We start from the raw sequence: 16,209 nt of genomic DNA, 5'->3' as shown, positions 1-16,209 counted from the left end.
GTCAAATCAGGTTCAGTGTGTCTCTTAGCAGCTATCAGCTAGGGTTGCACTAATATCTTATATGTCTGCTTTCTCATATTATCAGAGAGCATCATCGATTAAAACACTGAAATAAATTCATAAAATGAAGATATTTGCTGTAAAAGAAATTAGGTGCAGATTTGGTCAAATCAGGTGCATTCGCCGGATAGCCCGTCGTGAAAACGGCTATAGAAAACTAACGGAAAGAACGATAAATTCGTCATTTTATGCTTCACTGGCCTGTAATGGTTAGCAACATACATAGAACCCACATTGTTGCTACCGGCGTTGCAGCAGCCTGTTGACGGCCCGTTTCAATGACTAACGTGGCGGTACAGGTAACTCAACCCCCGAAAGTCGGTGTTGCTGAGTTGACCGCTGCGATCACATTTCTAGCCTGACCGCTGTGGTCACATATTTCCAGCCATGACCGTGCCACCGCCCCGGTCTCATTCCATTCGCTGTGCTGCAAAACTGCCTGCTTGATTCTGCAACAGAGATCGGTTTATCAATGTCGTCGGAAGTTACTGCCCGCGCTTGCGTTTTCAGAGACAATCCGCGCAAATTTTTTTCAGAGATGCTCAGTTATATAGGTATTCGATGTCACCTACAAATTTACAAAAGCATAAAATAACCTTTCGCATAGCCCGCACGCTGTTGTTGTGCACGTTGGAGCATTCCGCAGTCAGGTTTGTTAGCTGATGAGTAGACGTTTTTGGTCTGGTTTTTGGCACGAATGCTTATACTCGTACCTATTACATTGGTGACCTAAATTCGGGTCGGCTTGGCGATCTTTCTATTTGAACTCAGTGGGAGAAAATAAAGTGCTGAGTTTTATTCGGACGAATACAATTCTAAAGCACTCAGAAGTCAGAGTCAATGTTTTTAGATGCCTGTTTAAAATCAAATGCTGAATAATTTAAATGCACCCGTGACCTACATACATTATAACTTCGAGTTTCCATATCACTTCCCTCTCGGTCAATGACGGTTAAGCTTTTTTAGTCAACGTAGCTTTCTGTATGGGACTTGACTTGAGACAGTTATCCCCTATATCACTGCAATGAGCGAGACGGTCATTTACATTTATTTGACACCATAAAAACCGCCATCAGGGATTATAGCTATCTTACTCAAATTCATGTGTACTGTATAAATAAATGTACACCATTTGCAAGCTCAAATCGCATAAGCGGCACGGCACAAACGAATACAGCTCTCGAACCCATTTGACACTTGAGGCATGGATAAATCGGTGAGCCAGTCAGTCGCAGGCAGCTTTGCACACTACGCAGTGCACGGCGCACGCTGCACAATGCATTCGTCTCCGTTGAGTCAGTCTTTTCAGGGCGGTGTAGCCCGTCGCCATCCTGTCGCTTACACCTCTGACCTACAACTGTCCGCAGTCCTGGATGATGATCTGTTTGGACGTCTTGCCCGAGGGCGACGAGCCGTAGCCCTCTATCTGTTTGACGACGTCCATGCCCTCCGTGACGGCGCCGAACACCACATGTTTCCCATCCAGCCACTCTGTTTTGGCCACGCAGAGAAAGAACTGGCTACCGTTGGTGTTAGGCCCGGCGTTGGCCATCGACAGGATACCCGGACCGGTGTGCTTCAGCGTGAAGTTCTCGTCCTCGAAGCGGTCGCCGTAGATGGAGCGGCCGCCGGTGCCGTTGTGGTTGGTAAAGTCGCCACCCTGGCACATGAACTCGGGGATGACGCGGTGGAACGAGCAGCCCTTGAAGCCGAAGCCGTGCTCGCCGGTGCACAGGGCGCGGAAGTTTTCGGCCGTGCGCGGCACCACGTCGGCGCGCAGCTCCATGACGATCCGGCCCAGGGGCTCGCCGTCGGCCGTCATGTCGAAGAAGACGCGCGGGTTGGTGCCGCTGCCGCCGCCGGCTGCCGGGGAGCTGGTACCGGCGGCACCGTCAGCCGGGCTGGGCCCGCAGCACAGGCCGCACAGTCCAGCCATCACTGTGTCGGTGTGAGAGCTAGAGCTGCAACTCAGGTGATGCCGCAACACGGAATATTATAAAGGTTGTGTTCTAGGAGCAGTTAAGATTTTCTGTACCCGCCTTAAATGTTTTTTTTTTTTTAATTTCTATATGTCAACTAAGGGCACACGATGTTGCTTTATCTGCTCCATGAATTTAATTAAATATCCTGGCGAATGTTGTTTAGAGCAGCGATGAAAGGAAGCGGATTAAGCATAGATAAACTTTCATTGCACATAAGTCCTTTGCACGTACCTATACCTATCCGTACTTACTTCGCGATCAAAATCCATATTCAATTTCGAAATGGAAACAATGGTGGAAACTGATCCGCTCGAAAAGGTGCTATTATGAGTGCTACACTTGCGCTACAAAATATCTTACGGCTGCCGCAGCTTTTTATGATTCAGTGACGTATCTGAATAGACGCTAAACTACATCGTAGGGGAACGTGAGTAAGACGGCCCAGCGGGCAAGACGAACCACCAGCCTTCCCGGCTGAACAGCTGCTGTTACTCTGCTGCTTTGTGCAATGTGCACTCACTATCTTTATTTTCCTTCGTACCAATGGCCACCTTGAGCTCATAGGGCCAAGATGCATAGATTTTGAGTTATTGAGAAAAATGTTGTTTTCCGTCAAACCGACCTAATAGGTATAATAAGAGGTCTAAGGGCGATTTAATTGGCAGCGCCTTTCGTGCATGATTACCTAGTATTTATATGCGACGAACACGACGAATATCGTTATATTTTGCGGGGGCAGCCTACATGACGATTTATATTGTGAGATTTGATTGACCCAGGTATCCTTTCTCAGGTACCTGGGTCCGCCTATTCCAATATTTTCATTGTAGAATGACGTCACATAGTCTTCAGTGTATACATATGAGTCCAGGGTAACTTTTAAAGGGGGAAAATGGGAATTTCCCCCTTCGAAAATTCCGCTCCCACTTTCAAATTGTGTGTGAACGGCTAGAGAGGGAAGGGGGAATTTCCCCTTTCAAATTTATTTTTGAGCCCATTTTCAATCAATTCGCTACTCAGATTCTATAATCGTCGTTGATCGGACTCTAGTCATCAATCATGCTGGCGCTTAGATAATTTTCAATTTGAGGTTCCATCCAACCATTTTACATTAAGTGCGGCGGGAACTCCAGATTTGACCCGATACCGATCGGATGGTCGGTGGGACCGTCTCTTGTCTTGTCTCTTCCGTCTCTTCGCATTGCAATCACTGACATATCGCTACAGGCGTCGGCGTAGAAGCCGGCGGGGGACGGGGGTCACTCATGACCTTTTCGAACCAAGGGTCTTCCTTCGAACCAGGGTCCTTCAATTGGTCTTGGCCTAGCAAAAATAGTCACGTCACAAAAATACTCTCTATTTAGAAAGGCGCTACTTGATGTTTGGCCAGGGTAATAGGTTGATATTACTGATTGACATTTGCAAGGGCGCAGTCAAGTTGGGACCTCCCCCGCCCCTTACCGCCAAGGTAGGTAGGTACCTACGTATATTTTTAGCTAATTTATTTTTTTGGTAACCTTACAATATAAAGTGGCCAGAATCCGGGGAGAGAGTAGGATTTGGGGGTAGGTAAGGTTCTGCAGGCGCCATCCTAACAAAAACCTAATGGCATTGGGCCCCCTTTCAGATGCCCCTGGATCCGCCCTTGCCCCGAACTTTATTCCCCCTCTCGACTTTTCCTGTAAAAGTAGGGGAGAGCGGGGAGAGTTGTATCATGTCCAAGTTGTATCAGGGCGAATTGTGCCAAACTTATCCAATAGATGGCGCTCGTGACACGACCAGCCGACGAGGTTTTCCGGGTGCCATCTTTCCCTGTTCTGTCGTGTGGCTGGGTGGACGCGTCTCGAGGTGAGAGCCGATTTTATGTTTTTTAATGTCATTCTAAAAAAATAAGTTGCAAGAAAATGTGTGTTTTGGGCATTTAGATGTGCACGAATTTGAAAGATCTCCGTAGCGGTGGTGAGGGTAGGTTCTAAGGCTGCGTGAGTGAAAATGGATTTCTCCAGCTGTCCGCTGTTTTTGAGCACGACGATGTTTTTTTCCAAGATGGCGGCGAGGTACATGTTGTATCAGAGCCGGGTGGGGTATGTTGTAACATGTATGTATGTATGTATGTATGTATGTATGTATGGGTATGTTGCTTTTGATCGCGAAAGCTAAGCTCTGGCTCGCGTTTGTAGGTAGCTAGTCAATACTCGTTCCATTTCGGCACAATGTGTTGACCTCTTTGCTCTTAACGGGCCACTTTTGCGTCTAGTCTGTTGATGTTTCGTTCGTTTCGATGTTTCGTTCGGATTACATTGACCTAAGTTTGGTCTTATAAAAGTGAAGCCTTTGAGCATATACATTGTATTAACCCCATTTAATGTTGTTGTTATGTTCAAAATCAGTAGCAAGCACACTCCCTGAAACGTGAAATACCTAGTGATACAAATTACCCCACCATGTGATACAACTCACCCAAGCCGTGGGGCAAGTTGTATCAAAAACATTGTTCTATTCGGCAGACCGTAGAAGAAAAACTGGTAGAGGTAGCGGAAAAGTTACTTTGCACAAAAAAAGCAGAAGAATCAAGGAAAGAGATAGTATGGAAATAATGAGTTTATCACGGATAGTTACGAGGTTATGGGTCTCGGAGTAAAAACTGATACAACCCACCCCACTCTCCCCTAACCCTGCATATGAGGGAGGGGGGGGGGGGGGGGTGCCACTAGTCGCTGCTTAGCGGCAAATGTCGGAACAGTCAAAGCTGGGCTAAAACTACCCCCGAGGAACTCGTCCTGGAGACGCTTCTGCGCAAGCTAGAAACTCAACAATTTGACACAATGTGCGCAATGAATGGCAAGGAAAAGTCTCCAAATTTCAAGCCCCTAGCTAGAGTGGTTTTCCATCGAGAGCAAAAAAAAAAAAGTACAGGTGGGGGCCGATTCACACCCCCCCCCCACCAGTAATAGGGTTAAATAAAAGCCATTTTTCTAATAGAAGCGATAATTTTAGAGGATAATTTTAAAGAGGAAAAATATCTGCAATAGTTCCTTTCCATGCTACAATCAACAATTTTCCAATTGCAGCAACCAAAGAACAGATATACCTATGGATTTTTTTTTTGCACGAATGTGCCCCACTCTACCCTATCTGCAGTGACCTCAAATAGTAAAATATATGTTTTATGGACAATCCCCCATCGATGATTTGTAATGACATGCAATTGCATTTTACTTGATTTTACAACACATTTCTTTAACCCTCGCCCCGTAGGGGGGGGGGAGCCGAAACGGCCCCCCCTCTGTCCTTTTCGGTCGATATCTCCTAAACGGCTAGAGATATCGCCACCAAACTTTCAGGACCCCTCCGGGCATCAATTTTGCACATTGTGACCAATTATTGTCCAGAGGCTATGATAGGTTGGCCACAAATGACGTCAGAATGACGTCATGATCTGTCGTTTTCGACCGAAAAAAAGACCTTCGCGAGAAGACCTGTCAGGCCTACATTTTTGAAGATACAGAAAAATGGTTGAGACATAAAAGGTGTAGAATTGACAGGGCTACAAAACTGCCATCTCGGATTTTTGAAATTTTTGAGTTTTGACCCCCAAAAATCAAAAAAGCATTTTTTTGGATATATTAGCCAAAAAAAAATCCAAAAAGTTTTTTGAGTTTCGAAAAAAACGGAAAATGTGTGATAGTACCTACCGTCTTCTATCTACATACCAAATTTCAGATCGATACCTCGTTTTTTGGCCAAGTTATAGCAAAAAAAAAACTTCAAAAATGATGACGTCAAATTTTCAAACTCAATTTTTGGCAATTCTAGACCTCGTAGAGCAGAACAAAGACCACCATTAGACTCCCCTTGACAAGCTGCATCGAATGGATACCCATTTTATGCAAAAATATCAACTTTGAAATTTGACCTAATTTGACCTGACCTTGACCTGACCTTCACCAAAACGTGAAGTAGGCTGACCCCAAAGGCTGCCTAATCCACATAATCGCATTTGTCATGTAAAATGGACCATAAAACATGTATCACACGACACTTTCATATTGTGACCCCCGGTGACCTGACCTCGCTGTGACCTGACCTGGTATCAGTGACCTCAGATAGCAAAGTATGTGTTTGACGAACAATGTACCATCGATGGTTTTCAATAAATTACCAATTAACTCGATTTCACAACACATTTCTTGAAATACCTGTGAACGGTGAAAATCTGACCTTTGACCTGACCTGTGACGTCATCGGTTTGACCTAGGTCAATGAAATTTGTTCACAAGGTAGTTCCCGAATGGGGCTATCAAACGCCGTTTGAATTTTGAAAATCGGCCGGTAACTTTACGAGATCTTACGGGGGCCGAAACGGCCCCCCCCCCTACGGGTGGTAGGGTCCGCCGGTAGCCCTACGGGGCGCGGGTTAAGGCCTGTAACGGTGAAAATTTGACATTTAACCTGACCTGTGACGTCATCGGTTAGACCGAGGTCAATGAAATTGGGTCACAAGGTAGTTCCCCGTTGGGGCTATCCAACGCCGTTTGCCGCTCAGTCGCTATATTGCTTGTTTCTCTAGATCTTAGGGGGGGGGGGTAAGATGCCCCCCCATCAGACCGCGTTGCTCGGCAGATCCCATCAGGGGCCAGGGCGCGGGTTAAGTTGACCTCATCCGAACAAAAAGTAGGTACCTTACCTACCTATACCTACCATTAGAAGCACCGGGGCTAGGCGAACCCGATGATGCCAAAATCGCGGCTCTGTGGCCACTGGCCATTTTGCGAAGTTATTCACAAAAAAACAAGCCCGTGATTTAGGCCAGCTGACCTGACCTCAGAGGTCACCGGTTGACCTGAGACCTTAGAATTGGGTACCAATCGTTTCATCTCGTAACGGTGAACGCGCTTATTTTTCCGCGAGGCAGCGCAACTCAATCAGCGAGGGGGTTCCATTTCATCCACTCATCGCGATCGGTGCGCGGAGCTTCGTGGCGCCCGTCCGGATTTTCTGCAGTACCTAACACATATTTTGACAAAAAGCACTGAGCGGATCGAGCGGATTTAAAATAAAGGGTGCAGTGTTAAAACATCAGTTCATTTAAAACATCAATGAAAGGCGTGTAGGTATGAATATTTCACAATTCACATGCCGTGGATATATTTGCAGTGTTTTAATGAGAGAATAGCAGCTAAAAAGTTGCATTATTTTAGAGCGAATAAATGGCCTTGTTGTGATGACGTCACAACAGCTGTTTTCTTGGGTAACAAATGTTGGACGACGGGTGTGTATCAAATGTACCCAAGTACAGTCGGACCCAGAATCCAACGGGACCCAAGATTCATAAGTACCCAGGTACCTCAGGCTATACGGAAGTGATACGGAAGTACCATAGCGACGTTGGGTCCCAAGGTTCAAGGATGCCAGAATATGATTGGCTGAGCAGGCAGACCAATCGAACGAGCTGTTAGAAACTACTGTACCTCAGTACACTCTCTGACAGTGGGCAAGTGCGGTGAAGAGTTCGCATACCAAAGTGACCCTTCCGGAGGACCGGCGGCCGGCGCCCAGTCAGGTAACAATGGGAAGGGTCGGAGGGACGGCCCGCCGCGCCTCACGGTGACAGCTGATTCCCGGGACGCTCAAGTGTCGCCTGTCAGACGCGTCGCCTGCCTTCCCCCTCCCGCCCCGCCGAGCCGCACAAAGCAGCCGGACCCTGTCGCGGAACGAACCACCCGACCATGCTATCATCATCGGCGGCGAACTGAACTGCATGTCTTTCTGAGTCGTGGCACTGAGCAAGCCTGAATAACCGGTCATGCTTGCGTATTTCATGCTTCAGCCCTGCTGTGAGCCACATTTTATGATTGCGGATCTCGGATCCCTCGCCGGCACAGGGGGGAGGGGGGTGATGAGGTTTTTCGCGAATAACTCGCGTAAAAAGCGGCCGATCGCGACGAAACTTTCAGTACCCTCGCATTGATCAATTTTACACCTACCCTGAAAATTTCATGACCCTGACCCAAATGACCTTTGACCTGTGACCTCTTTTCCGAGACCATGTTTGGCCGGAATCGCGATTCGGCGTATGTATGTCGGCTCGCATTAGCCGCGCGTTTGCAAGCTTTTCGTGGTTTCAAACGTTCAAACATGTGATTTGATGTTGCTCCCATACATTAGGGTGGGTGTTAAGGTCACCTGAAGGTCAGGTCAGGTCATTGACCTTTGGTGACCTCGGGTGACCTCGATTCACCTTTTCGTGTTTTACATGTTTCTAGCCTAGTTTTTTTGGAGCTGAATTCGAATTTAGCAATCATTTTAACATTTACGAAGTAGTTTTGGTGCCTTCGTAACATGTTACGAAGCTGTCAGAGGCAGTTGACACGTATTACGAATACCCGTCACAACCCCTACCGGTTGACCTGACCTGACCTGACCCGACCTGGTCTAAATGCTTAAAGACATCATCTCTGATCAAAACTAACACGATATTCGTGATCGTGAAATTACGGGTATGGTAAAACGCCCCAACTTTGGTTGTCACCTGGTTATGAGTACCTATGAGTTCCGTTTGTATAGATAATGCATTTAATATTCCAGTTTCGGCGGTACTACTCTATTATTTAGGTAAGCAGAAACGTATTAACGTCAGTAGCGTGCTTTCGGAGAATATGGTTGGATGGAGAACCGTTAAAAAAACAATACTTCAGCATTTGCAAGCAAAGCTACCTAGCTCAATAAATTCACCCATTGCAAAAAATTACTGTTTTCAATGTCTTCGTCATCTATGTACCCAAATCAGCAACAATGCATCACAATATAGCCATTTCTGGATTGTGGCATTTAAGCAAATAAAATGGTCAAGGCTGAAACAGACTTTCCGCAGTCAGGAAATCGCATGCGAGAGCCTATTCAAATACATTACAATCCTTCCCGCATCAAACGCATGCGGGAGGTGCGTACGATTGATGCGAGCGTGATTTAATCTATTTGAATAGGCTCTCGCATGCGATTTCCTGACTGCGGAAAGAGTCTGTTTCAGCCTTATTAGAAACCATGCCGGTGCGTTTTGTGAATTTTACAATGCTTGTTTGTAGCGGTATATCTTATATCTGTCATTTATCCCGCATGGTAGTCAGTATTTACAATTGCTTCACGTGCTAAGAGAGAAAATTATCAGATGTTGAGAAAATGATTTGTTTAACAGGTTCTAGACGTGTAACAGTTGTTAAACGTCTACTGTGACGATTAACAAACTGTTAAACGTCTAGTAGACATTACATGAAATATGTCGGCGGCACGGGATAAAATTATTAAACCGCTCGTAGGTAGAAAAATCTTTTAAACGTCTCGCCATATCGGCTCGACGTTTAAAAGATTTGTTGTAGGGGAGAGTGGGGCAAAGCGGCCACCCTAACGCTTCTCACGATGCCAACGCTTGATTTTTAAACTTGGAAAGATCGGTGGTCACGCTTTTGCGAGGCTTATATCTCAGCAACCACTTGACCGATTTACATGCGGTAATTTTTGTAAAGAAGCTTCATTCCTTCTATCAAGTATTGGATTATTCTTGATGAATGTGGGTGACCCCTTATGCACGTGCTACTTGCAAAACGAAGAGGTGTCAGTTTTGTAACAATTGCAATATCGGGCCGATTGCGCTGAAAGTTGGCATGTACAGGGTGTCCCATAAGATCGTTCTCACCTAAATTTTACTTTTAGGCAGGGTAACTTTTAAAGGGGGGAAAGGGGGAATTTCCCCCTTCGAAAATTCCGCTCCCCCTTTCAAATTGTGCGTGAACGGCTAGGGAGGGAAGGGGGAATTTCCCCCTCTCAAATTTATTTTTGAGCCCATTTTCAATCAATTCGCTACTCAGATTCTATAATCATCGTTGATCAGACTCTAGCCATCAATCAACGTTGCTGGCGCTTAGATAATTTTCAATTTGAGGTTCCATCCAACCATTTTACGTTCAGTGCAGCGGGAACTCCAGATTTGACCCGATACCGATCGGATGGTCGGTGGGACCGTCTCTTGTCTTGTCTCTTCCGTCTCTTCGCAATCACTGACATATCGCTACAGGCGTAGAAACCGGCGGGGGACGGGGGTCATGACCTCTTCGAACCAAGGGCCTTCCTTCGAACCAGGGTCCTTCAATCGGTCTTGGCCTAGCAAAAATAGTCACGTGCTAACCTCTCTCTATTTAGAAAGGCGCTAATTGATGTTTGGCCAGGGTAATAGGTTGATACTACTGATTGACATTTGCAAGGGCGCAGTCAAGTTGGGACCTCCCCCGCCCCTTACCGCGAAGGTAGGTACCGGGCTTCTCAAAAAAGTTAGACGGATTTCTTTTTCGAATAGAGGACCCCTTACAACATTTAAGCAAAATCAATGCACGTTGAAAAACGGAGAATTGTTCGTAGATTTATATGACACCATGGTGTGAGCTTTAAAAATGAAGCCGTGGTCTTAGGAAGTAAAAGCAAAACTCGTGAAATTATGCTTTCCCAGACTAAGTCGGTCGGTTCGACACCACGGAAGATCCTCAAACACTTTAGGGCAAAGAAAGCAACATCTTGAAACAAAATTTTCCACATTGTTGACAAATTTCTGGCTCGAGGAAGTGTTAACAATAGATTCACGCAATTCAAGGAACACAGCGGCGGCCATAAACCCAATCAAAGGCTCACGGCGAACACCTGCACTCGTGTGAAAGATGCGCTACAATGGTCAGCGATATCGGGTGGCTCTGGCGACGTTTTGGAGGGTTCTGCAATATCAGGATGAGCAGAGATCCGGAAACGCTTAAGATCCAATGGTTCCAGCAACACGGTGCCACGCCAATACCGCTAAAGAAAACCGGGAGGGGCTGTTGGAGCGCTTCGGGCAGCGCGTGATTCCGAGGTTCGAGACACACCCGTGGTCGGCGAATTCTCCGAACGTAACCCCACCGGACTTTTTCCTATAGGACCACCTCAAGTCCCAGGTGTACCGAAACCACCCAAAAAGTTCCGAAGATCATAAGGACGCAGTGAAGTCAGCGGTGTGCCGTCTGCAGCAGCCTTCCGTGGGTCGTGCTGCAGCAGAGGTCGCGCTGCGCCGGGCTAAACTGTGCCATGCATCGAGCAAAAAGGGAATCATCTCGAACATGACCTCGGCGCGGCTCAGAAAGGCGACTGCCGAGGGTCGAAATCCCCTCAAATGAAATGTCTTTGATGAGGCTTTTAGGTGATACCCAATTATGTTTTGTTACACTCTTACTTTTTTCGTCTTACTTTTTTTAGAAGCCCGGTACCTACGTATATTTTTTAGCTAATTTATTTTTTGGCAACCTTACAATATAAAGTGGCCAGAATCCGGGGAGAGAGTAGGATTTGGGGTAGGTAAGGTTCTGCAGGCGCCATCCTAACAAAAACCTAATGGCATTGGGCCCCCTTTCAGATGCCCCTGGATCCGCCCTTGCCCCGAACTTTATTCCCCCTCTCGACTTTTCCTGTAAAAGTAACCCTGCTTTTAGGCGTACTCTTGTTTTACAACACGTTCAGCGTAACTCGCAAATTAACCCGCGCCCCACTGGGGGGGGGGAAGGGGGGCTATTCATAGCCCCCTGCCGTTTTTCTGCTGCAATAACTTCTAAACCGCTTGATGTATCGCCGCCACACTTTCAGTACCTTCGGCTGCATCAATTTGACACCTTGTGTCAAAATTTGAACTTCGTATCCATCATAGGTCGGCCGGAAATGACGTCAGAGTGACGTCATGTTCGGCCGATTTCGACGTAAAACATTGAACCACGGGAATCGCTCCCAAGAGCTCAGTTTTTGAGCTAGATCCAATTTCTTTGCATGAGAGGACTCCGAATGGACTGCGCTATCAAACTGCCATCTCGAATTTTCAAAATTTTAAAAATTTGGAAAAATGTATATATTTAAATTCAAAATTTGTATTTTTATCTTTTTCAAAAACTTTTTGACTTTTCCAAAAAAAAAAAACGGAATACATATGATTGTGGGGTTATAGGCGCCCAGGTGCTAACTCAAGTTGCACGAGGTACCCCAAAACCAGTTTTTTTGACGAAGACTGGTTCACCAGAAGATCTAGGGATCTAAGAGAAGTCTCTACTTTCCAGCTTAACTCGAACCGCCAGTATGGACTCAGTTTTGGAGGGGAAAATGGCATCAGGAAGATCGGTCGGTCGGTGATACATTAAAGCATTGAGGCAATGATGATGACTACACTTTGACGCTTTGATTTAAACATAAATTAATAGAGACTGATTCTATTCATGTCAATACCTTAATTGGTTTGACCTTGGTACGGCTACCTACCGTCAACCCCTACATCGTAGCAGGGCTTCGTCTAACATGTTAACTGGGGGGGGGGGCAAACCCCCGCAGTCACCGGCCTGCCCCCCCCCAGTCAGGGTAAAAATGTCACTACTGGGGGGGGGGGGGGCGGCAAAAGCGAAAAGGCAAACGAATTTTTACTCCAAGGCGTCGATGCGCATAAAAACAAATGAGTAAACGAAACATGGATGCAATGTGAGCATATTGATATACCCGATTAGTACCTCTCACTGTTTTCACGTGTTTAGGTATCTTGTTTACCTGATAGCATTGTTTTTTTCTTGGCTCACTGCTCAGCAATACGTTACATTTCGGGTTTTCAGGCGACCTAACTCCGTGTCCCGCATATTATCTTTCACGTATTCTCCTGTTGTTTCTGTCCTCGGGGCGTCAATCTGTTGCTTCTACCCATCGTCGGCCTCACTACGCGACGTCGAACTTCTAGCTGAACGGTCACCGGTGTGCGGCAAGAGTAGCTCCTAATCGTAATGAAGCAGGCTCCCATTCTGGGTGATCGTAAGTTCAGCTTGGTGGTCTGTCTCTGGGGACAGGAAAGACTAGTGTGGGCTACCAGAGGTCAACGTGGGTCCAGAAGCTGGCATTGGCCATCAGAGCTCGGCACCTGACGCTCATAAGCCAGCGGGGCCCATTAGAACCGATCAAGGCCATATATATGTAGGAACCGATGTGGTTCGCAATAAAATATATGTGTTCGTAATAAATTGCTAAGATAAGGTCAATGTTCAGGTCATTCGAGGACATCCATTGTCCATTTGGCTCGATTATTCTAAAAAAAAAATATTTGATTTCAACGTTTTAACTTTACCTTGCACGAACAGAGGAGCAGAAGCGCATACAAATAAGTGATGGCTCCCTTATAGCCATAACGGGAGTAAGATTCTTAGATAAACGATAAACCGTTCACATACTCCCCCTGTCATGAGACAGCAGGGATGGGAAGCTGATTGATGAGGATACCCTTGAGGTGGGTCCGAGATTTGCTCCGCTGCCCGGTACGCTCTTACAATGGGCACATCCGATGGTCGGCTCAGTGGCGGGGCCCGTCCCCTGCGCTGCCCCGGCCCACCGGGGGACCTCCTGTGGCGACACTCAGTCATCCATGAATTGAGCAACTGGTGCAGCCAAAGATGAAAGCTACTAAAAATCAGCTATAAACCTATTTTAACCAGATCGCACCGAATGTCACAAAATGTGTTCCAGATAACCGTTCTAAAAATGGGTATTATCTTGTCATCTACACACTTCTTTGGGATAAACTAACTACCTGTGTTTACTTGTTGATAGGGTGGGTGCAAGATCACATGAAGCTGCGGAGACGATTTAAGGTGACTCCGACTCAGGCTCAGACTCCGACTACGGCAAAAAATATCCGGCTTCAAAAATCGACTCTAACTCCGACTCCGGACATTGCCCAGCAAGTCCATATAATGAAATACAATTTATTGTCGGAGATCTTTTTATCTTGCCTGAAGCGACCTTTTGCGCGTTCCAAGGCCAATGTTGCAAATAAGTGCCTACTTTTTAAATAGCATGCATAAATAAAAACAGGTTTTGACGCAGCAGCCTTCTTCAGTTTTTTTTTTCAATGAAAACGCTGGTCCAAAACGGGGGTATGTCCTTAGCTTCAACAAAATCAGCGCGCCAAAACTGACCCAAGCGTTCGTCTGATTGTCAAAATAATGGTTGCAGTCGATTCGTCGGATGACATATCAGTAACTACGAGGTACCTAACTAGCCTCAGCCCTGACTACCCTCGGACCTGCCTGAGGTAGCCGGGAAATGGGGTCAGATGGTGGACCCCTCTCGGGCTTTCCCAATAAGACGCGCAAAAAGGAGCCTATTGCAACGAAACTTCCTGTGACCTCAAGTTAATCAATTTTACACCTACTCTAAAAATTTGTTGGCCATGATTCGAATATAGATGACCTTGGTTCACTTTTTTGAGTTTTATTTGCTTCCACTTACAAGTGAAGTTTTTGGAACTGATTTCGAGTTTAGCGCCCGTTTGAACTTAACCCTATTAGTGGCAGGGGGGGGGGGGTTGTTTTCATCCACCCCTCAGGTTTTTCGGGAATATCTCCGAAACCGCTGAAGCTACGATGCTGAAATTTTCTGACTTTTCCTAAAACTAAATTGGGCACATTCCCTGAAAATTTCAAGTTCATAACTTTACCAGCGGCGGCTCCAGAGCACTGGGAATTGGGGGGGTCCTATTCGTGAAGCGAGTCATTTGGGCGAAGATCACGATGCCGATGTATTATAACTGTATGCGCCAGTTTTACGAACAGTGAATGAAAGGTATCATGTGATAACATATACAAAGTTATTGTGCATCCTCTTTTGACACGTTTTTGCTATAATAGGCGGATCCAGGCGTCCAAAAAGGGGGGTTATGTTTTACCTCCCAACATAGGTGCCCTGACACCGCCTATGCATGACCAATACAATTGTAGTCGTTCTCTCATAAGAAAATTGTAACATAACAAGACCATTACCACCCTTTTTAGAAACAGTACCAACGAAAACCTTATTTACTATACTTTTTGTGTACCCCCAATCTCAATGATCTGTATCCGCCTATGCTTTTTGAAAATGCATATTTTTAGGATCCATGTGAGTTCCTGGTTCATTCTCTATCGATCGGCAAAAGTTGCGTTAAGATTGGTTCAGAAACCTGGCCGTGATAAACAGTCTAAAATGTATCTGCAATTTGCCCGTTTTTACCCCCCTCTACCCCCTATTGACATTTTTTAATTTTTATTTTTTATAAATGTAGATCACGTTGAGCGAAATCGAATGCCGTTTGAATTTTGAAAATCGGCCCGTTAGATCTCGAGATATCAAGGGGGGGGGGGTCGTAAACAGGCCCCCCTGCCACTAATAGGGGTAGTCAGGAGCCTGCCACTAATAGGGTTAAAGAAGTACCTAGTTTTGATAAATGGTGGTTATGTAGTAACATGTTACGAAGCTATCGTTGGTGGTTGTCACCCACTCTATGTAGATGGCCGGCAGGAAGCCTGCTGGTCCACCTGACCTGACCCGACCCGATCTACCCCAAATGCATGGAGTCATCATCTTTGTCCAAAACTAACATCGAACTCGTACCCGGAACCCCGATAACAGCTACGGCTCACAAAGTTCTAGCAGGCCAGCTTTTTCTACTTTTGGGCGTTGACCTAAGATGACCCGGCCAAGACCTTGAAATTGGGCATCATCGGCTTTCTCTCATCACGGGCAGCGTCCTCGCTTTTCCGCGAAGCTCTACCTCGATCAGGGGCCGAAAGCATACCTTTAGCGTTGCGTTGGTAAACATTTTACCTTAGCGACCCGTAAAACACGAATAAGAGCTATAGTGACACAGAAAGCGTACTCGATAGCTTTTTTAAAGCTCTTTCGCCAACTTCGCCTCAGATAGGTATGACTTCGGGTCTATGGCTTGTGTACCACAGAGGCCAAACAGTTAAACGGACGGATTTTGCCGAAACATTTGTTCTGTAACAACCTATGATTCAGTGAATGTATATGATATTCATGTTAGGTATCACCATCGTGTTTGTTTCGTGACTTACAATTTGAACTTAAGAACTTAACTAGACAACTTGACATCAGGTAAATGTTAATCAATGGTCATGTCCTGACCGGAAAAGAACCCGCTGCAAAAATGTGCGATCGATCTGTGTTGCTGAGCTGAACACACTTGACACTCCAGCACTGAACACTGAACACATGGTGCTGAACACTGAACACACACTGAACACACTCCAGGTGCTGTCATCGCTCTACAGCGTCTCCATCAAAAGTTGTCGAAAAT

General features: G+C 46.1%; 1 protein-coding gene across 1 annotated transcript; it reads right to left on the bottom strand.

The window, feature by feature from the left end:
• Positions 1-1,090: 1,090 nt before the first annotated feature.
• On the bottom strand, positions 1,091-2,315 carry LOC122368553 (peptidyl-prolyl cis-trans isomerase-like). Its single transcript, XM_043342573.1, has one exon. The coding sequence runs from the start codon at positions 1,994-1,996 to the stop codon at positions 1,412-1,414; it is 585 nt and encodes a 194-aa protein (XP_043198508.1). The 5' UTR covers positions 1,997-2,315; the 3' UTR covers positions 1,091-1,411.
• Between the last annotated feature and the right edge of the window lie 13,894 nt (positions 2,316-16,209).

This window comes from Amphibalanus amphitrite, unplaced genomic scaffold (genome assembly GCF_019059575.1).
Source record: "Amphibalanus amphitrite isolate SeventyFive unplaced genomic scaffold, NRLGWU_Aamphi_draft 000956F_arrow, whole genome shotgun sequence".
In the NCBI taxonomy this organism is placed as follows: domain Eukaryota; kingdom Metazoa; phylum Arthropoda; class Thecostraca; order Balanomorpha; family Balanidae; genus Amphibalanus; species Amphibalanus amphitrite.
This window is presented reverse-complemented; position numbering and strand designations above follow the sequence as displayed.

Excerpts from the sequence above, each read along its gene's own strand:
- LOC122368553 (XM_043342573.1), bottom strand. The coding sequence starts at position 1,996 with ATGGCTGGACTGTGCGGCCTGTGCTGCGGGCCCAGCCCGGCTGACGGT.